At 35.6% G+C, this 20,161-nt stretch overlaps 1 protein-coding gene across 1 annotated transcript in view; it reads right to left on the minus strand.

The window, feature by feature from the left end:
- LOC126834384 (apoptosis-stimulating of p53 protein 2-like) overlaps window positions 1–20,161 on the minus strand; it is a 106,661-nt gene that overhangs the window by 76,388 nt on the left and 10,112 nt on the right. The window contains exon 2 of the mRNA XM_050566259.1: window positions 6,284–6,356. Within this exon, the coding sequence (XP_050422216.1) occupies window positions 6,284–6,316 (33 nt within the window). The 5' untranslated portion in view covers window positions 6,317–6,356. The remainder of the gene's footprint in view (window positions 1–6,283; window positions 6,357–20,161) is intronic.

The raw sequence follows: 20,161 nt of genomic DNA on the forward strand, positions 1-20,161 counted from the left end.
TAGCACGGTAAATCGCATTGACGCGTCTTATTGTTTCTTTAGTTCTTTTTTTTCGTTTTTTTATTTATTTTATTCATTCATTTTAACATAGTGACAATAATGTACATGCATTCGCGATAAATCACAATTAACCCGCAGCCGACCGGACGGTCTAGCAGTCGTTTCTATCGCCACAAATGATTAACGATCGCGGACGGAGGTCATGTCGGCGACTTGTGCAGTGCACGATGTGTGCTGTTTCGGCCACACAGTAAAACGGCAAGTCCCATACACACAAACGTCACGTTCTCCACAGACTTATCCACTAAATTGTTGCTAAAAAAAAAAAAAATAACACTGTACCTAACAAAAAGAACGGCAGCGTCAACCGGAGGTTAATAAATTTCAAAATAATTACCTAGGTACCGAGTATACAACTCGTTGGCCGATTGTCGGCAGCGCCGAAGACATTTTTTTCGTTAAGTTGCCAGTGATTTAATTTATTAATTATTGTAGAATTACTTACAAAAAAAGAAAACAAAGGCAATTTACACTGATTATGTTGTTTGCGGTAGGTACTTGTATTTGTTTTTTTTTTTTGAGAATTTAGTTGCCAAATTACTTGACCCAACTCGAGAAGTTATTCAAACCTGGTTATCGGCCAATAAATGTACATATCATAATACAAGCCAATGATACCGAGTTCACGGTAGAGAGTACAATATTCGAGGAAAATGTGTGATCACTTTGAGTAAGTCGGCTTACGGAAGAGTGAATGTTTTATAAATCCTAAAAGACAGTGGCCGAACAGAATAAAAACCTACTAAAACTACGAAGCATTAGTATCTTCTTCCTCCTCCTACTGTCCTTAGGTCTTAATTTACAGCCTATATACCCGATCTTTATTAATACTCACGGTTGTCCTCGTCAAACATAATATTAAGTATTTTACCCGGTACTTATCCTCTGGCTCTTGGTAAATCATTTTTCTATGATTAACAACTCTTAGATATTATATCTGGCGTCCAAGGGCGATTGCCAAAAGCGACATCGGACGCAATTAATATATTAAGTATATGTAATATATACTTAAACTGTGTGATAGTATAACATGCGTTATAAAGAAGTAGAAAAAAAACACCTACTATTTTCGTGGAAAATAACGACGTGTCGACTTCTAGTTAAGTCACAACAGTATATAGACAGATACATATATATATATGGTTTTTTATTTAACGTTGTTGTAATTAAATACAAATTCGATTAGTCGCCATGTCGTTTTCGGCATAATGTCACGTTTTAGCGCTAGATAATTTCGACCAACGATTTTATTCATTCGGGGCAACAACAATGACATATTTCATTAGATCAACACACGGTTTGTGTTTATTATATCATATATATAATACCTAATAATGATAACAATGCGAGAACTGAAAACATAAATAATAGGACCGACGTAGCGGTTAAGTTAAGTGTACATTTTGGAATTTGTTCGAATAATGCTCAGCTCTTGTCTTTGAACGTTTATACCGCCTATCGAAACAAAGCTCTGCTCTAATGTAAAAGTATTTGAAATTGAATAAGGAATAATAAAAAAGTACAGCACACACAGTGTGTATAAAATATAAAACATATTATTATTATCTATAATATAAGTGATTTTAGCTATGATGTACAGTTATAATATTGAACTCGAATCAGCCGTCAATAACTGTAACTTGTAAGTTACGTTAGTGTACACTGTATACTTCAAAATAGCGCGAGTAACGCTAAATTTTGCAGCAGAATTCCGTTCTTGCCATATGATTTTCCCCTTACCCCGGCAAACATTCGACCTCACGATGATCAGAAAGATTTAAACATATTATTCATATGCTAGTCTAACAGATTAGGTTATGTACAGTTATGTATACATAGCATATATAACTATATTGTATTGTATTTGTAGTGTTGTGTTCTGTGGAGATATTATCTGAACAAATAGTGATATATTAATTTTATTATTTAGATTCCACAATCTTTGTAACTATCTTACAACCTATCTGTAAGAAATTGAGAGCTTAGTAAACCTTGCCCCCCCCCTCAATTTTTTAGTCACGCGTTGCCTTCACGTTGATAATACTGTTGTCTAGCGAGCGGTGTATATTTAATATAATTATAGACAATAATATGTTATGCGCTTTTAATAAGAAATTATTGAGAAACGTTTGTGGACAAGCAAGATTTACCGTACTGTAATATATTGTAGCAATGTATAATTATTATTATTCCAAACGATTCCAAAAACATCGAACGACTACATAATATGTGTATAATGTATATATAATATATATTATATATAAATACGTTAAGTATAAAATGACTACATAATATTGTATTTTATACCGTTTGATACGGCAGTAATTGTAGGTTTCCTTATAAGTGAGGTTTTTTTTTCTCTCTACAAATTATTACACATACATAGTATCATGTTTACTCGAGTGTGCTGCGGTGTATTTTGCGGTCCGGTCGTTTTTCCTTCCAGAAAGGATGCGCACACATAGTTGAGGGAAGGGGTAATTAACGCTTCGTCTGCGATAATACCATCTTATACGGCATTGTTGTTGTATAGAACATACACACACATCATAGTGCCAACGGTTCGCTGGCCGGTGCTCCGGTTCACGAATTTTCCCCGTTGCCCGCGCCGTCCCCTGGCCGCAATAATAAATAATATTATTACACAGCCGTCGACCAGCCGGTTTACACGGTACAGGGTGAAACACAAAAACCCGGCAAATTGCAAAAATTTAATGAGACTATCCAAAATATCGGACCCCCTCGTGTGACCATACCTGGAACTGTAGTAACTGTAGTGGTAGCTGGACGCTGGTAGTGCGCCCCAGTCCCCAGTTTAATAGTTTGTTGAAGTTATATACTAACCGAATGAGTTTGGGTGTGGTGCATCACCTTCCCAGTAAATATCCGTCCCTTTTTAAATGGCACAATTGATGGGTATGGCGAAAAAATTTAATAAACCAGACTGTTGCATTGTCACAAAATGTGTTTTTTTCCTACCGCTAACGCCCGGAAAAATGTGAATAATTGTGAGTTACCCCGGTTTTTGCGCCATGCAAATACCTCTCTTTCTCTTGGTAGCTCTCAAGCGATTTAAAGAAAAGAATAAACGTTTTTGCCAGAGAGTTTTTGTGAGAATGTAGTTTTCACACCTTCGATCTCCGCCAACAGAACCCAATCATCATCACTGGTGCAACAGTAAAGGCCATCGGTTTTCTGTATGTTACTCGGTCGGGTCCACCCTGTATATATGCACACACAAGACTTGGGCATAAACGTCGGTTGGGTAGATGAAAAAAAAAACTAGGCTTTTTTTTATTGACGGACGGATCGAGATTATATTATTATTATTATGGCGACCTACACCTTCACAATACACGGTCGTGTGCTTGTGTGTGCTATGAGCGTTTATGATAATCGAACCGCGACCGTGTTCGCCCGTTTAACCTAATAACTATATGGATTTTACGCCGCGTCCGTTGTACGTGAATAAAATATACATGCACATTATTTTTATATTGTTGTGCGGTATAATAGTGTATTATAACGAGATGGGGGGAAAAAACGCGGTGCAGGTGTGGTGTGTTCGTCGCCGGTGTAGTAAGTAACACGGTAAACCCGTAAAGCGTTTTACGGATAGGGAAAAAAAAATTATAAAACAAAAAAAAACGATCGTGCGTGTCGTCCAAAGAACACACACCAAAAGTCTGGCGATACACTTAACGGGAAATATAGTATGTATACGTACATACTATATTCACTGTACAGGTCATACGACGTTTCGGATACGCCGCGTTAAGTCTTGCCCGGAAAAAAAACAACAACATTATCTTGGAGTCAGAATGTCTGCGGGCCGCCAACCCTTAAGCTCGAGTCACACAAGAGAGAAGAGGTAAGCAGGGGAGAGACAGATGGCGCACGCTTCCAAGATCATCGAAACGGAAAACACCGGCCAATTTGATCGATGATAACAGATAATGATGTACAGCTGAACCTATTGGGTTAGAAACGATTGTTCATCATTGAAAAACTATGGAAATTGCCGTATAAACTTTTTGACACTTTGAACAACAACGATACATTTTTAAAGCAAAACCCTAAAGCTTCGCGCAGCAATTACCTCGTGATTTTTACCATCATCTTGAAGCTAAAAACTAAAACAATAAAAAGTTAATCTCTCAGTCGGGACATGCCGATAAACTTTTCTGACAATAAATACACGGATAGGCAACAAGAGCCTATCACGCGAGAACGAGCACGCAGTTTTTTAGTGGTTACCATTATTGACATACATCAAAAGATCCCAATTCTAGAAAGTGATACAGATATATATTTAAAAGGGAAATAACAGTTCAAAAAACCCTTATATTTATCATAAAGTTCCGTAGAATATGTCCAAAGAAAATATATCTTCAAAGAGAATATCCAAGTACAAACGTTTTTTAACAAGAAAAAATTTCCAAAATAATTTGATTCTATCGCAAATGCTTTTGCAAATATACTTCTTAAATGCAAAGGTAGTTTAAAAAAAATGGAACCGAGCCAAAGACATTGTATCGTTACATATATTTGGTTTGTGTGTCTAAAATTACATCCATTGTTTTTTAAATGAGATTTTATAACATTATCCAACAAAAAACAAAACAAATCTTATTTAGACATACATAATATCACGTACCAAAACTAAATCATTAAATGTGTTTAAAATTTTTTTATTTGAACTCGTGTTATAGTATAAATTACTAGCATAGTCAGTATCGGTGGTAGTTAACTTAATGTCCATTAGATTTAATTAGTATGTCAGTTTGTTTAAAAAAAAATGACTTTCAATTTTCAAAAAAAAAAAACCTGTATGCTTAATTATTATATTATTTACACTGGAATCCGGTTTTTCAATTAAACGGTTACTGACATACTTGTGTTATCGACATTAAAACAATTACTTAAATATTTTTTTTCTCTTATTTTAGAAATATTTGTACCGAGCTGGAAAAATTAAAATTCTTTCAAACTCAGATTGATACAAAAATTGAAATGCTATCAATCAATTTAGCATGGTCTCTAAGTAGTTTTTTTAGTTTTTAACCCATTTCTTTTAAAGTTTGGGAGGTTTTGAACAGGCTGAACTACCCAGGACCCTTTCCCCAATGTTTAGCTACGCCTATGAAGCAAGTTTCGTTAGACGTTGGTATCTTTGAACAGATATTTTATTAGATGAAAACGACGTGCACTTCTTTGGTTATAGTCACAGCGATCAGAAATTTACATCATTAAGTTTTGAAATTGGTACGACACGTCACACACTAAGGTTCTGCAGAAAGGTTCTTCTCTCTTACCGCAGTACGGTTTTATAGATTTTTTTTATTTAAGATGTCGCCCGCGTTTATGAAAGTGCGGTTACTGCGGTATAAAAATCCTCGGACAGACCGTTAAACACTTTCACGGTATTGTATGCGACACAGGCGAGTATGACAAAATAAAAATAAAATCGATTATAATAAAAACGTATCGAAACGGAAAACAATGGACGGTGGGCCCATCAACGCATTCTTCTTTATTCGGTATGCATACTATATTAAACAGTATACCTGCACTTAACATATTGGCGGGAAAATAATATTGTATTCGGTATACGTAAACCTGTTTTTTCGAGAGAGTATTTTTTCAAAATAGTGCGGTCAACTCAAAAACCAGTTTTGCGCGATTCACATTGTTAAGAGAGCGGTTTCCGTAGTGGAGACAAAAAAAAAACTAAACAAAACCAGATACCTTACTCTCGCGTTGAAAACGCCGAAAAAGTCATAAAGCAGAGTTTAACGACAGCCCCGTGTAAATACCTATATCGATTGCCGCGAGCAGATAGAATAGTAACCGAATACTAATAATACAATAACCGAGCTGCAAACTACATATATACCCAACACCGACCGCACTAGGTCCAACGAATAAATTATAATATAGTAATCCACGTTATATTCGAGAGAAGGTATATAAAAAAATCCATTACAAAGAGGTGTCAAACCGGCTAAAAAGTGAAATTTTTATGGCAAAAACCCGGGAGTTCTTTTTTTTTTTAAACCTCAGATAGATTTAATTTTGGGATGATAGAATGTATTTTAACAGCGCGTATTTCAAGTCTGTATAAGTAATCCGTGCTGGGTTTAAAAACAAAACAATAATCCACCGGATTTGTGACCGGATAACTGTAATAAAAAAAAATTGTATAAAATCTCAAACTACTTACCGGGTCGCCGAAAAAGCCTGTGGATTCCTTCATTCCATTCAGGCCTGCAAGTGTCGTCGTCACTTCATGACTCCTGAAACACACGAATAACACAATTTATGAGTTTAACCGAATCCGTTATTACTATACGTGTATAAGAAAGGGTGTGCTATTATATTTTTCCGGATCATAAACCATATTTGATTGGGCGTCGGGTTTAGGCGGAAGTACGATATTATATTATATATATGGCGTCGTTACACACAAGCTGTGCAAGAGCCAAGTTGGCCAAAAGCCTGTAGGTATATACATTTTGCCATGACAATATTATTATTACTACAAACGGGTCCTGTGTGGGTTGTCGTTGATGGTGGTGTGGAACGGAACGAGACGGGGAGGCGGTGCCGGTCATAAAATTTATATTATTGTAAATTGCGCGCAAACCGGAGGTGGCGGACGACACCTAATTAGCGTTTGTCGATTGCAGTAGAACTGTTGACACAACTGCCCGGGCCATAACGATGATGGCAATAATAATAACAATAATAATAATTAGTCAGCGCTTTGACGACGCTAATTACACGGCCGTACGTGCGATCCGACCCATCAGCGCAGCGTAGGACTTATCGCCGGTGTCGTTTTCTTCGAAATCGAATTTCCAGCATAGTTTCTGAGACAATGGCTATGCGATTACGCGGAAGCGCGCCGAAAAATAAAAACTTTGATATCCCGACACACGTCCTTGTCACCCTCGTTAAGTCGGAAATATCTTCTTAAATATTTACAACTAGACTCTAGTTATCATAAAGTGATGTCTGCCATCAAAATCGCCGCTCGACTTCCCTGTCCATAACCATCTTTATCCAACTATTCCGCACACCTTAAAGTCTTCGCTTATACCACCCACTGCAATCATCGGCTATAGTCCACCCGTGGATTTTTCAATTTCAATCTCCTTAATATTATATAGGTATTATAATTCCTAAGTCTATCAACCTAGTCAATGCTCACATCCATCTCAGTTACTTCGTCTGTCCTACTGCCCATGTATGCATACCTTGGTATCACGCAACATTCTGTCGGTTCTATTAGCCACATCTTATGCCATTTCTTATCCATTCCCTCGCATGACTGACCTCAAACCGTAAATTCCTATTTCTCTATTTGCCTTGCCGGTTTCTACATTGATAAACTTTAAAGTATTCCATTCTACACTTCTTACAGTTCTCCCAACGTTTCTCTGCTGCTTTGTTATCTCCTAGCACTGCTGTACGAATTCAATAGATATATTATATAGGTGTGGACACCAAAATCTTGTATCTTAGAGCCAGCTTTAAAAGGCGCAGTGTAGCATGTAGGCAAAGATTGAGTGATCGCAAGAGTTCGTATATAGAAGAATACGTTTAATATGTATTGTCCATTACTGATAAGCCTTTCCTCGATACGGACAGCGCACCAACTGATTTCCTGGACATCTATGACTAATTAATTGTGCAGTAGGTAATGCAAATCAGACTAACGATAGTAGGGAAACGCGCATGACGCGTACTGTCCTCACCGCATTGTTAGAAAGAACCTATTTGTCTTTTCAGTTTACACTTTTAGACAACTATTTAATAATCACGTTTCCATAGTCGTCGGATTCGAGACACCGGATGTTACTGTTTTTAATGCTTCTATTGTTGATATAGTACACTTGTAATAATAATAATATATGATCGCACAAGAGCGCAATGGCTCATTTCAATCGGGTAATGGTTAAAACGGTCGAGAGAATATAAAACATACACCAGACAGAGGATACATTTTAATCCTTTCCCTCCATCCACCCTTCTCCTTATGACGTACATAGATTATATATAAATATCGCATGTATATATCAAGTGTTATACAAAATGATTTGTATACGACCTTTCCAGGTACATAAAATGTAATGAGGTTGGCTCATTTCGAATTCATCTGCATGAACAAGTCGTTTACACATAAACTTTACATTTCAGATCCAAACGACCGTTTACTTTGCTTACAAATTACTATATTGATATAAGAATATAAAAAAAATATACGGAATATGTTCTTGACAATCGTCAATTGGTCCACATAATATTTTTTTAAAAAGGTGTAACACGAGACACGTCAAAGACATATTTTATTATAAGAGTTCAAAGTTCAACGAAACGATTATGGAAATAATAATCATATGTAGAGAATGCTGCGACTGTAATCAGAGTAGCACAAACGATGTTTTATACAATTTTACAGAAGAGAAAAACGAACGAGTCGTTATTAATATAAGTACTATTGACACGCTCTAGGGCAGCCTTTTTAACTATATCTACTAAATTGTACTGTTGTTTATGCAGAATACTTACAATGTAAAACCAATCAAAAACAAATTTACAAACTTTAACTAGTCAACTATTTTTCGCGAAATTAACTTTATTAGTCTCAGCCCTGGGAAATGGTATCATAATCATTATTCAGGAGTCATCTGCACATATTAATTTCCACATATTATGTCCACTTTATATTGTATGGACATAGCACTTGTGTGCTTTAAGGTATCGATATATAATAGAAAATTATAATAAATAATAACAAAAAAAAAAAAAAATAATCATAAATAGTTAAGCAAACAAACGTAATAATGTATAAAAAAGGAGGTTCAAGACAGTTATTTTTTTGTCACTTTAAAAACGCCGGATCTGTTTTGTATTCAAGCCAGGCACGATTTGTTTTCATGTTGGCTTCAAATCTAAGTTTTTTCTCTGCGAGTTGGGTTCTCAGCTCTCGGCCGGATATGTTTAATAGAAACCTCGTATCTCGGATCTTCCAGTTTAGTACGCAATTTTCTTTTTTGTGCGAGCTCTTCAACAAACGGACCTTTCATGTCTGGAAATTTAGCGATATTTATGCAAAATGTTTTCCGTTCTTCTGTTACTCGCGGGCTTTGTGTACAAATGCGCTAAATCTTCCACGACGTCGAACCCTCAGACGATGGTGTGTAAATGATTGTGTAAAACGATATAGTAGTAATAGTATTTTAATAACGTAACACATGGTTCGAGTCGTACGTGGAATAGCCAACGCAGGCTAAATTCGTTCCAACTCACAAATTAGTACTGAGGTCATTTTGACAGTATGACCGATCGGCGTTACTTAATAGTTTCAATAACACAGTACGATTACTCTTGTGTGGCGTCTAACCGTGTAAACACATACGCTAGTCAGATAGTGGACACATAATATTTGTGTTAATATGGATCATGTTCTATCAGATAATGGCTAACTATATGTACATCTGTTTGTATGTAACGTCTCAGATCAAAAATGCGTTATCTAATGAACAGATAACGGTTTTTTTTATTTTAACTATTTCAAATCGTCGAATTTTCATTCGCAAATAAATACACTATGAGCCGTTGCGGTCGACATTAATTTACTATCTCAGTTCTTACAATTTACAACAAAGGTCAGTCAGTTGTACATGATGATAATTGTTCTCTAAAAGTATTAATCGATTTTATTCACATCCACACCGTAGTGATTTGCACTATGTATTACCCTTTTTTAAAATCCCCCCACCCCACTTTTTATATATTGACCGTCGTTCGGTAAAAAGTTACCGCTCACAAGTAAAGTTCACTCGGTGGGCCTGTGTATTAAATAAATTAAAAAAATAAAAAGCACATAATGCTACAGTATGTTATGGTTTATGTAATATTATAATTAGCTCCTAATTGGTACTATAGTATTATTATAATTATGATGATGATAGCTCAACAATCGAGTAATGCCCTCACGTGTCCTTAGGCCGCGCTCGTTTGTATTCATCGTTGAACTCTGACCTTTGCTCGTATAGTCCAATTAGTTAAAAATTTCGTTATTATTATTTTTTTTATACACACGATTTGTGTGGACTTTCGAGACCTAGAAAATAGTAATTTTCCTCGTGTTATTAAAATTTAATATCAGAGCAACTAAGTCGTTTGGGGAATTTGTACTGCGCGTTGTACGAAATGAGTTTTCAAATAATGAACATCAACGAGTCCACTGCCGAGATGACTTCATATTGGAAGCAACAATGCCTGAGCGTAAATTAAAATGAGCGACTTGTCTGGAACCGATATTACATCAACTCGGTCACAGTTTGCTCGCTAGGCTCGACACCACATTGTACTGGAGAGTCAAATGGCAAATACTTAACGAAAACTAAAAATAAAAACAAAAACGCTAACAAATTGTAACGCTTAAGTGCTATTTAATGCACGTACTATGTAAATGGAACACGTTTGCCCTTGAACTATTTTGTTTTTTTAAAACGCATTTTACCTTTTTATTTTTTTTTTATATAGGCCTAACGATATTTTAAACAAACATGTTGTTGTTGTTTTTTTTTACTTTTAACGCCTACACGCGTTAAAAGAATCTATAATGAATATTAATACTCATTATGATTAAGACATTTTGTGTTGTTTTGGTAAAAAAAAAAAAAATAATAATTTTCTTATAAATATAACAAACGCATTGGAATCTTTTCCAAGGTCCCGAACATAAACGCTCATACCGACTACTAAATAATGAATTTTTCTTAATACAATATGGATTGGGGCTCGAGAGCCGCAATCGGGTTTCTTTTGGCCCAACTATATCTAAGAGGGTCGAAAAGCAATATCGTTTTTGGAATTCCGCCAGAGGTAATACATTTTTCACGGGTGCCGTCAATGAAAAATACCTAAAAAGTTATAAGCGGCACAACGGCCAAGAGGTGTTATAATATATTATCTCAAGTATAAAATATTTACTCGTGGCACAATAATTTATGATGACGACCGACATGGTTTATTGGAAAAGTATTCCAAGACCAGACTCTCGCTCTAAGTTCGAATCCACGCCTATATTGATGTCATATGTGTATTGTAATAAAATATTTTTTCTATATCATCTCGAGTTGAAGAAGAATAGAATTTATCAAAATATAACGTTATTTCGGTCCCGTAAAACAAAACCCTTTCCCGTGGATGTTTCATTAGTAGTATACTTTGTTTGAAATATACATTTAACGAACTTAATGCAAGTTATGCAATACCGATCGCTTAAATTTGTTTAGACTGTGCCTAAAAAAAGCAACACACGAGTAATGAATGATTTTAAAAAAAACACAATTAAACTTTACGCCTTCAATTTGAACGTTTCGCAATGCACTGAAAATTGGATTCCAAGAGTTCCGGTTATTATTATTTTTATTTTTTTGCTCGCGCAACAAGTAAAATCAAACTGTTGTTTTTGGTATTCCTCCAGCGATTGTAGATGAAACTTGACGCAGGGCGGTATCGAATTGTGTCGTTCAGATGTCCCCGGGGTTTCGGACTCGGATAATTAAAAAATGTATATAGAAACAATGGCGCTATTCCATACAACTGCGGTCGAAGTGCAGAGTAATCGACAAAAACTTTTATTCAGGTCGGCGGCAATCAAAGTTCATAAAGTGCTCACGTTCGATGTACTTAACCAAATATCAACCAAGTCTACTGATTACCTAGATTTTTTTACTGTCATTTCAGTATAATATACCGAATTAGATTACACACAAAAAACAAACCTCGAGTACTTAAGAGATATCATTAAACCAAAGTACAAAGCACAAGTAAATAAGGCTCAGTAGCATGAATGGAGTGGAGAGGGCCTTCGAGTCCACCATTCAGCAATCAAATTAAACATTGTTACCTCTCCTCTCAAAAAAAAAAAAAAAGATTTAGGCTATTTGTGCCCATGATAAGGAGTATTATATTTACTAATACCTAAGAAAGCTATTGTCATAAGAAAAAAGTAATAACACGAAGATGTTAAGCTAATAGATTTAAAAATAATGAAAAATCTTGATAAACTCGAATAATAGAAAACACGAGAAGGTGTGAATACATAGAATAATTGTTTTATTTTTTTACTACATTAAATTAAATAGTCATTTACCTCAAGATCAGATAAATTAATTTATTGTTTCTTTTATTGCCGAATAATTACTATAATTAAGTGGGCTACATTCAAGGTCTTGCTGGGCTATTGTTCGGTTTATTGTTATAGAAGTGTTGTGCGAAAAAAAATATATTTTAGACACTTGAAACGGAATGCAATAATAATTAAGTATTAGGCGCGTAACCAAAGCGCCCGATTGTTCGGCAGGATAAAACCAGCTGGGCAAAATCACTCGTCGGTACGTCTGCCCAATCCGCCGTTTCTAGATTGCAATCTACACGTTAACTGTTGAGGCGGTGGTTTTTAGGCCGAACAAGCGGCGTGCCCTTGTAGAGCGATCCAAGAAAATTGATTACTGCAAAAACTACAACAACATAGGTATGGGAAGGGTAGGGACGTTTTTGACAGATTTTCAAACTCTATTGCGACGTCGCACAGTAATATAATTATTATAAAATCGTTCGGTGAGCGAGATGTGTGCTGTGAATTTGGACACTTTGTGGGAAATCCCATCGCTCATCGATTCGGGGAGGAACGACCGGGTTAAGGGCAAGATGCAAGAGTTGAAGGTGAACGGTCCGCGTCAGGTGGGCGGCCGCGGCTTGTGTATGCGGGCCGGGCAGTGATTAATGAGCGAATGCGCTATTTCCCGGACGTTTGTCATCATTTCTATAGGCAAGCAGCAAACATAGGTCGAGGAAGAGGGCAAGGGAGTGCGTGCCGGAAGTCGCTAGTCCCTGTGCGTACCGATCTAAGCCGGATACAAGCAGAGACCACAGGGTTTCCATTAAACCCCATTGTTTACTGCCCGTTATTGGATCTTAATGGCGTACTCACACGCATATATTATTAACAAACGTATAACAATGTAACTAAGTGTGCACGGACAGGCGATGAAATTCGCAGAACCCACTATACTGGATTAGATTATAGTTGGTCGATGATTGTACAATTTTTTTTTTTTTTATCTACTCCCACGATAACTTTTTAACCGTTGGACCGATTTTTTCATATAATTGCTGTGACTGAAGATTTTTTTTCAATTAACGCCAAAAGTTTAAATGTACCCTTCTCTATTAAAATCGGAAAAAAACACCTTCGAAAATTATATTATTTTTCGTTTTTAAATACAATATATTCCGAAAAATAATCAAAATAGTTCCATATTCGTTTGGATCGTTCTTGAACTATTTGAGTTACAGTGAAGGTCGTCTCTAGATCAATTTTAAGAGGAGGGACGAAAGTACCTACCGAATTATGTAGTTGGACTACTACTTTACGGTTGTGGTGCAAATAAAGGTAAGATGGTATATGTATTGTTTCTAGTTAATGACTTGAATAGCGAATTTTCAGTAGTGGAAATAGCCTAAGTTTTAAAATATTTACATGGTAATAGATGTAACTAGAAACCATGTAAAAATATTCCAAACAAACTCTACACATACTTCAACCAATTTGTAGCCTAAATTTGGTTAAAATTATTTTTAAATATCATTAACTCTTTCCCGTTGAAGGGGTGAAATTTGTTTATTAATTTCCTTTTGTCCGTCTTGGAATTTGTAATCCTAAAAACTATTTGGAAATCTAATAAAAATATTATACATAAACATTAAATTGCTTCATTCGTGTATTTTTTTTTTTATTGATATTTAATATTTTTAATATTCCATCCAAATTTTAGCATTTTTAATCCGAATAATTCCTACAGTCGGCAGACCTGTGAAAGCCTCCTCCCCACTGATGTACTGGCGGTTTTTTTTTGTGCGATACAACCGAGTTATTCAATGGTGAAATCGATATCCGACGGCGAAAATATCATATCAAGTTACACGGATTAGGACCGCACACGAGAATTATTAGGCAAAATTTACCGACTGCACCGCGAAGTCATTAGTATTAGTATTATTATTATTATTATTATTATAACGATCATGTTCGTCTGAGTAGATTTCTCAGCGAATCAGCTCCGAATTATCCTATTCGAACGCGCACTTCGAAATCAGTTAACGTTTGATAGATTACTATTATTATTAGTGCGAGACAGACGCATCATTTGGAGGTGGACGGACCAAAAATAATTACCAATTACATTAGCGGCACTCTGCTTGCTGTGGCTGCAATAATTCTCATAGTACATATAGGTATATGTATATGTTTTATGCGCGCCGAATTGTAATCGCGCAATCATGATTTTGCCATTATACGTTTAAAGCAATAACAATTATAATCGTTATTATTTTAATAATAATGAAAAAAAAAAAATGATGAAGACGAATATTATTCATAAGAGTTATATTGTAACAAAAAAAAAACAACAACGACCATTGTCTCGCACTAGAAGTTCTATAACCTTACTCAACCTTGATGGCGAATTAATCTAGCAAAAAAAAACAAAACGTTTTTCCTCTAAAATATTAAGTTAATCTAGTTGCTCGTTAAAAAAAAAATATTGTCAATTTCGTAACGTACCAGACGCGCGCTATTCCCGCTAGGATATAATATATAAGTATAACTATTAAATATTCTTTTTTTCTTTTTATTCACGTCTGATGTAAATATACGAGCGGTCCACTCGTTGTAAACGAATTTTCTATACGGCCGTATAACTTGACACAAGAAAGCACTAAAAAGAAAGAAAAAACCGAAAACTAGTTTTTTTTTTTTATTGTTATTCTCGCTGCACACACACACACACACACGTGTAGAAAAGTTTGTTTTATGAACGAAACCAAAATAAAAAAAAAAAAAATATTTATACATCAACCGTTGTCAGCTCGACAACAAATACAATCGTTAGGGGGGCACCGAGGGGGGTCTTCGATCGCTGGTTGCCCTTCGACTGTGTCCGATTTACAACGCCTGTACTCCCCCTTTACGCCTCCCTCCGACCCAAATGTATTTTTTTTAGATTACTTTGGAGGAGTGGAGCCGCGTTACCGCCGTTGGTATTATTATTATTAAAACCGTGTCTTTGGTGCTGCCGTCGAATGGATAGTAAAATAGTTAGCGTTTGAAATAGCAAACGCATGCGGTTTAACTATAACAGTTTCTGCACAGAGGACGAACCGGCACGGCATAACGCTAACCCGTCGCGTCGCCGGCAACATGACACTCATTCCAAAGATCTCGTCATCGCATTCTCAGAGCCACGTGATCGGCGTGTAGAAAAAAACATAACGGCACCGCCGCCGTTGGACTGCAAACACGACGACAATAGCACATCACAGTAGTGCGTGTATCTATACTGTACGTAGCTATATTTATATGTATACATATATAGATTGTATTTTTCATCGAGTACACGCTACACTGTGTGACGGTCAAAGAAATCTGAATACACGCGGGACCCGTTTTGCTTGTGATACAGTAAATTCGAAAACCTCAGGGATACTGCAAGAGTAGCCTAGGCGTAATAACTCAGGAGGTAGGTACTACAAAGTACGGTGTTTCAATATTGAAATAAAAAATTAGCGGTAAGAATTATAAAGTCATAACAAAATTGAAAACCCATTGCATAGCACACTATATTCATTTTAGAAGTATTGGAAGTTAAATAAGTGCGTTTGAGGGAGACGTTTTAAAGAACAATCGCTTCAGAACAGTAAAGGTAGATAAGTAAGATATAAACCGAAGAAGTGAGTAGGTCGTTAAAAAATAAACGTATGAAGATGGAGATGTGGGGAGTAAATAGAAAAACGGTGACAAGCCGCAACTGGGATATCATCTAAGATATATGTAACCAGCAACAGGTGAAATTTCGCAATTAACAGGTTTCATATTTCTACAAAATAATATTTTTTAACTGACGACTTGTTAAATCATTTGGTAGTTGGATATTATTTTGTTGTTTTTACACTAATTAAAATTGAAATAAACGTCAATAAACCTGCACAATAGTACATGAGTGTAAGATCTAATAATAGATTTATATTATGCATGATTCGACCGATGACCGCACATGCTGATGCTTTAATTGTAAAAGCTTTTAAAAAATGTTTCGGAAAATTTAACTATAACACAATAAATGTGATATTTGAAGGCGCCCAGTACCCAAAATCTACCGGCACAAAATACTTTGGTTTTACAATAATTAAAATGCTTGCCTTCGAGAGGCAAAAACAAAAAGGGAGCAATTAATTCTATCCGATATTCCCAGAGTACCCTCCACAGATGTACTATCGATTCTCAATCAAACCGTTGTAGTAAATATTATATTACATTAAAAAAAACTCCCATTGATGAAAGACCAACGCTAATACAATTAGTGTTGTAAAATACATTAATCTTCGGTGGCAAACGATTTAGTAAAAATAATTAAACTCGATATTTGTTAATGTAATATGTAGGTAGGTGTGTACATATACATTATACACCGACCGAGATTAAAAACTCTGAATTTATTCTGAGATCAAATCTAAAAGCTTCTTAAAAAAGAAATTTTTCCATTTCGTTCGGCTTTGGAAAAAAAAAATAGACACTGACAACTTTACAAAGCGTTTCTACTGTATATGACGTCCAAATAAAAATTGGAGACATTTTACAAAATGTCCTTCCGATTTAACGTTAATCTCACATTGTGGACAAATTTACGACCGTAAGAAAGAAGTTTATGGGCTACTCGGTTTTGTACCCTTCCGCTGGTGCACACCTATTGGCTGTTATATTATACAGGCCGGTCCCTGCCCCGAAATCGGTAGCGTGCAACCGACACATTTTTTTAAAATAAAAATACATAAATGATTTTTTTTTTAGGATTACAAACGTTATTACTATTTAGTTTTTTTTTCATGAGGAAATATAAACCGGGCGACATGCATATAATATAGCCACCGAATACAATACACAACCGGTGCGTTGGTATTATTATTATTCGTTATGGCTTTACACGTTTCAATGGAAGTTTATCGCATAATTAATGAAGCGTTTTACATAATGCCAGGACGTAGGTGTCGCCCAAAAACGGATTTCGGATTATTATATTTTAACTCCCGAGTAATATTCTATTATTGGGCGATGACAATGGTACAGCACGTTATTCGTGTGTTTTATGAAATATCAAATTCCATCATACGAAGGCGGTGACCGACGTCAGTCTTTAACTTCTCTGTAAAATTTTACAAAAGTTACTCAGATATCCGTTTGTCGTTAACACTGGAACCGAAATGGCTTTTCAACAAAATATAAGAATTATTTCAAATAAATTGATCTAGAGACCATTTTAAATACTCCCAACAAATTTAAGGGTAAATCAGTATAAAGTTTTTCTCGTTACATAGTTTTTAAAAGTTTTTATTGAAATTAAGGCGAATGTTTGGTAAACAATTAGTTTTCTATAAATCACTTTCTGGTGGAATTCATTTACTTTTTTTAACATAGTTTTTTATTGTAGGCTAAAAGGCTGATTTTCTTTAGCTATTGGAAAATTAGTTCGATTTATTTAAGAAAAACCCCATTAGAGTAAAAATATAAACGTTTAAAACAGATTACAAAAAAAATCCTTTTATTAAAGTATCCCTAGAGGAGATTAAACTTTTTAACAAATCCAAAAAAATGTTTTTCAATTCGGTTCGGCAGGTACTGTGAAAAGTGACTTGGCGTTTTTGTCTTAATTTGTATAAAAATTAGTTGTTAAGCCGCTGTCACTTGTGAATCCTAGTCACGCCCTTGCTCATATAGTCTACACGACATAACTTCGCCAAGACTGACAGACCCACAGGACTTGTGCGTACGATGGTCTGGTACCAAGTTTCGCGCACAAATGAGCTGAGGCATCAGACAATAATATAATAATGCGGCGACCGGCCAACGCCAAGGTCGACCGGTGGAGAATGGCAATTCCACACGACTTCCATCCGAGTAGAATTAAAAATTCACATTCAAGAGTCTTCCCGTTGCCCACCCCTGCCCACTTCTCTTCGCTTGATCTCCCAATACTACATGGACGGCAAAAAATACACACATCTATGTACTACACTGCTCACTGCAAACAAACACACGGGTTGGCCTCTGCGGTTGAATCGCAGCATCAAACAGCGATCATTATTATTATTATTATTATTATTGTATACACCTACAATCCCGAGACGCAAAAAACATATTGGCAATGTGGCGGCCGTTCTTGAAAGCAAAAAAGAATTACAAACGTTGTGTACCGAGTTTTGGATATTTCCCCGCCCTCCGCCATTGTCGCGCGATCATTCAATAATAATCGTTCAACACTAACAATACACACGTGTAACATTGTGCGCAAACACTTGACACGTGTCGAGCCCGCTCGTTTTTAAACGACATTTTTAGCCCTTAAAAAAAAAAATAAACTCAACAACCAACGTCTACGGTTTTATGTACTTAAAAAATAATTTTTGCAGGCAAAAACTGTTCGGAACAGCACGCCACAATCCCCCAACAGCCGTCGGCCAATTAACGTAACACGAAATGAACGATGAAATGGCAAGATCGAGACTGATTAGAATAGAGCTAATCTTAGACGCGCTAATGAAAAAATTATTCACGTGCCAAATGTCATATAGTCTCGGAAAACGGAAAAGGCTATATTTTCTCGACGACGGACAAAAGATTTGAGGCAGAATTCGTCAAAATAATGATGAGATCTAGAAAGCGTTTCAATAAATATGCCAAGATTTTTTGAGATGATAAAAAAACACAATAATGGATAGCTTACAATGTATGCTAATAATGGCGCCAAAATGTTTATTGACAACGATTGTTTTTGTTTTTATCAAGCTATTTTCGAAATTCCCCCCCCCCAAAAAAAAAACTAGCGCTTAAGTACGATTACGCCTAATCGATGTTATTTTTTTACTACGGTTTTTTCTAATCGCTTAAGACGAATAATTTGAAACGGCTCGCTTATGTGTTGTGCTGTGTTCCACTCGATCCTCCTACGCGCGCGATTTGACTGGCGGCAATCATTATTCATTTTCATACACAAAATAATACACAGGTATGTGTGTATAGGCATTGTACACGTTCGATATTACAATATATATGTATATTATATTTGTTGCATATTTACATGCTGCCCGACCGTGGCGTGCGAGAGAAACGATTTCTAATATTTTATTTTGCCCGGCAAATTCCAAAGTCTGGCGCGCACCTTCGACGACTGGCGGTCGTTTCAATTTTTCATTTCCGTCCATTTAGACTTAACCGAACGTACGTGGCACGACCGCTCGTTATTGGAAAAATCGCACAGTCGACACAATGCCAAAAATAATCATATTATATTCCGACAAATAGACAGGGACGGACAGCCAAGTCCAATCGTTTTTCCACTACATAAATATACAGTACCTACATAAATATGGGTAGTAAAACTGAATATTTGTTTTAGTTATTACCAAGATAGCTTTAATCGAATTTAATAAACTTGAGCGTCCCTAAATAGAAATACAAAATTATGACGTGTATCTATCCCACAATATTAAGGTTTGATGGTTAAAGTCCCTCCAACTTCAACTCATTATTACTTTCTGTTCAAAAAGTTCCAAACCCCTCAATAAATTATTATTAAAAAAAGATTTTTAATACGTCCAAAAAAAATTATGTATAAATTCAATTATTGCATAAAGAAAAACACGATGTCAATATTAAAATTAAAATAACTAACTGAAATAGTTATAAAAAACATGCTACACATCAAATTTCCTTAGTTTTATACTATAATTATACACATATTTAAAAAAAAAATAATACTTTCAAAGATCAGAGAAGCCTTTTTTTATGAAGTCTTACCGGTAAATACGGCAAAGCTAACGAAAAAATTAAGCTTAAAACAATTATTCATGCCATTTATGATAAAATAATGTTTTGGAGTGGGGCCAATGAGTACTCACACCCTTAAGTTCAAGATTTGGCAATGGTTTTTGAAATATAATTAAATATTGTATATAATATGTAAAA

The sequence above is a fragment of the Adelges cooleyi genome, unplaced genomic scaffold, assembly GCF_023614345.1.
Source record: "Adelges cooleyi isolate 19-005CV unplaced genomic scaffold, UGA_ACOO_1.1 ACOO_flye_CR_arks_rails_tigmint_CR_PRNA_21, whole genome shotgun sequence".
Classification (NCBI taxonomy): Eukaryota; Metazoa; Arthropoda; class Insecta; order Hemiptera; family Adelgidae; genus Adelges; species Adelges cooleyi.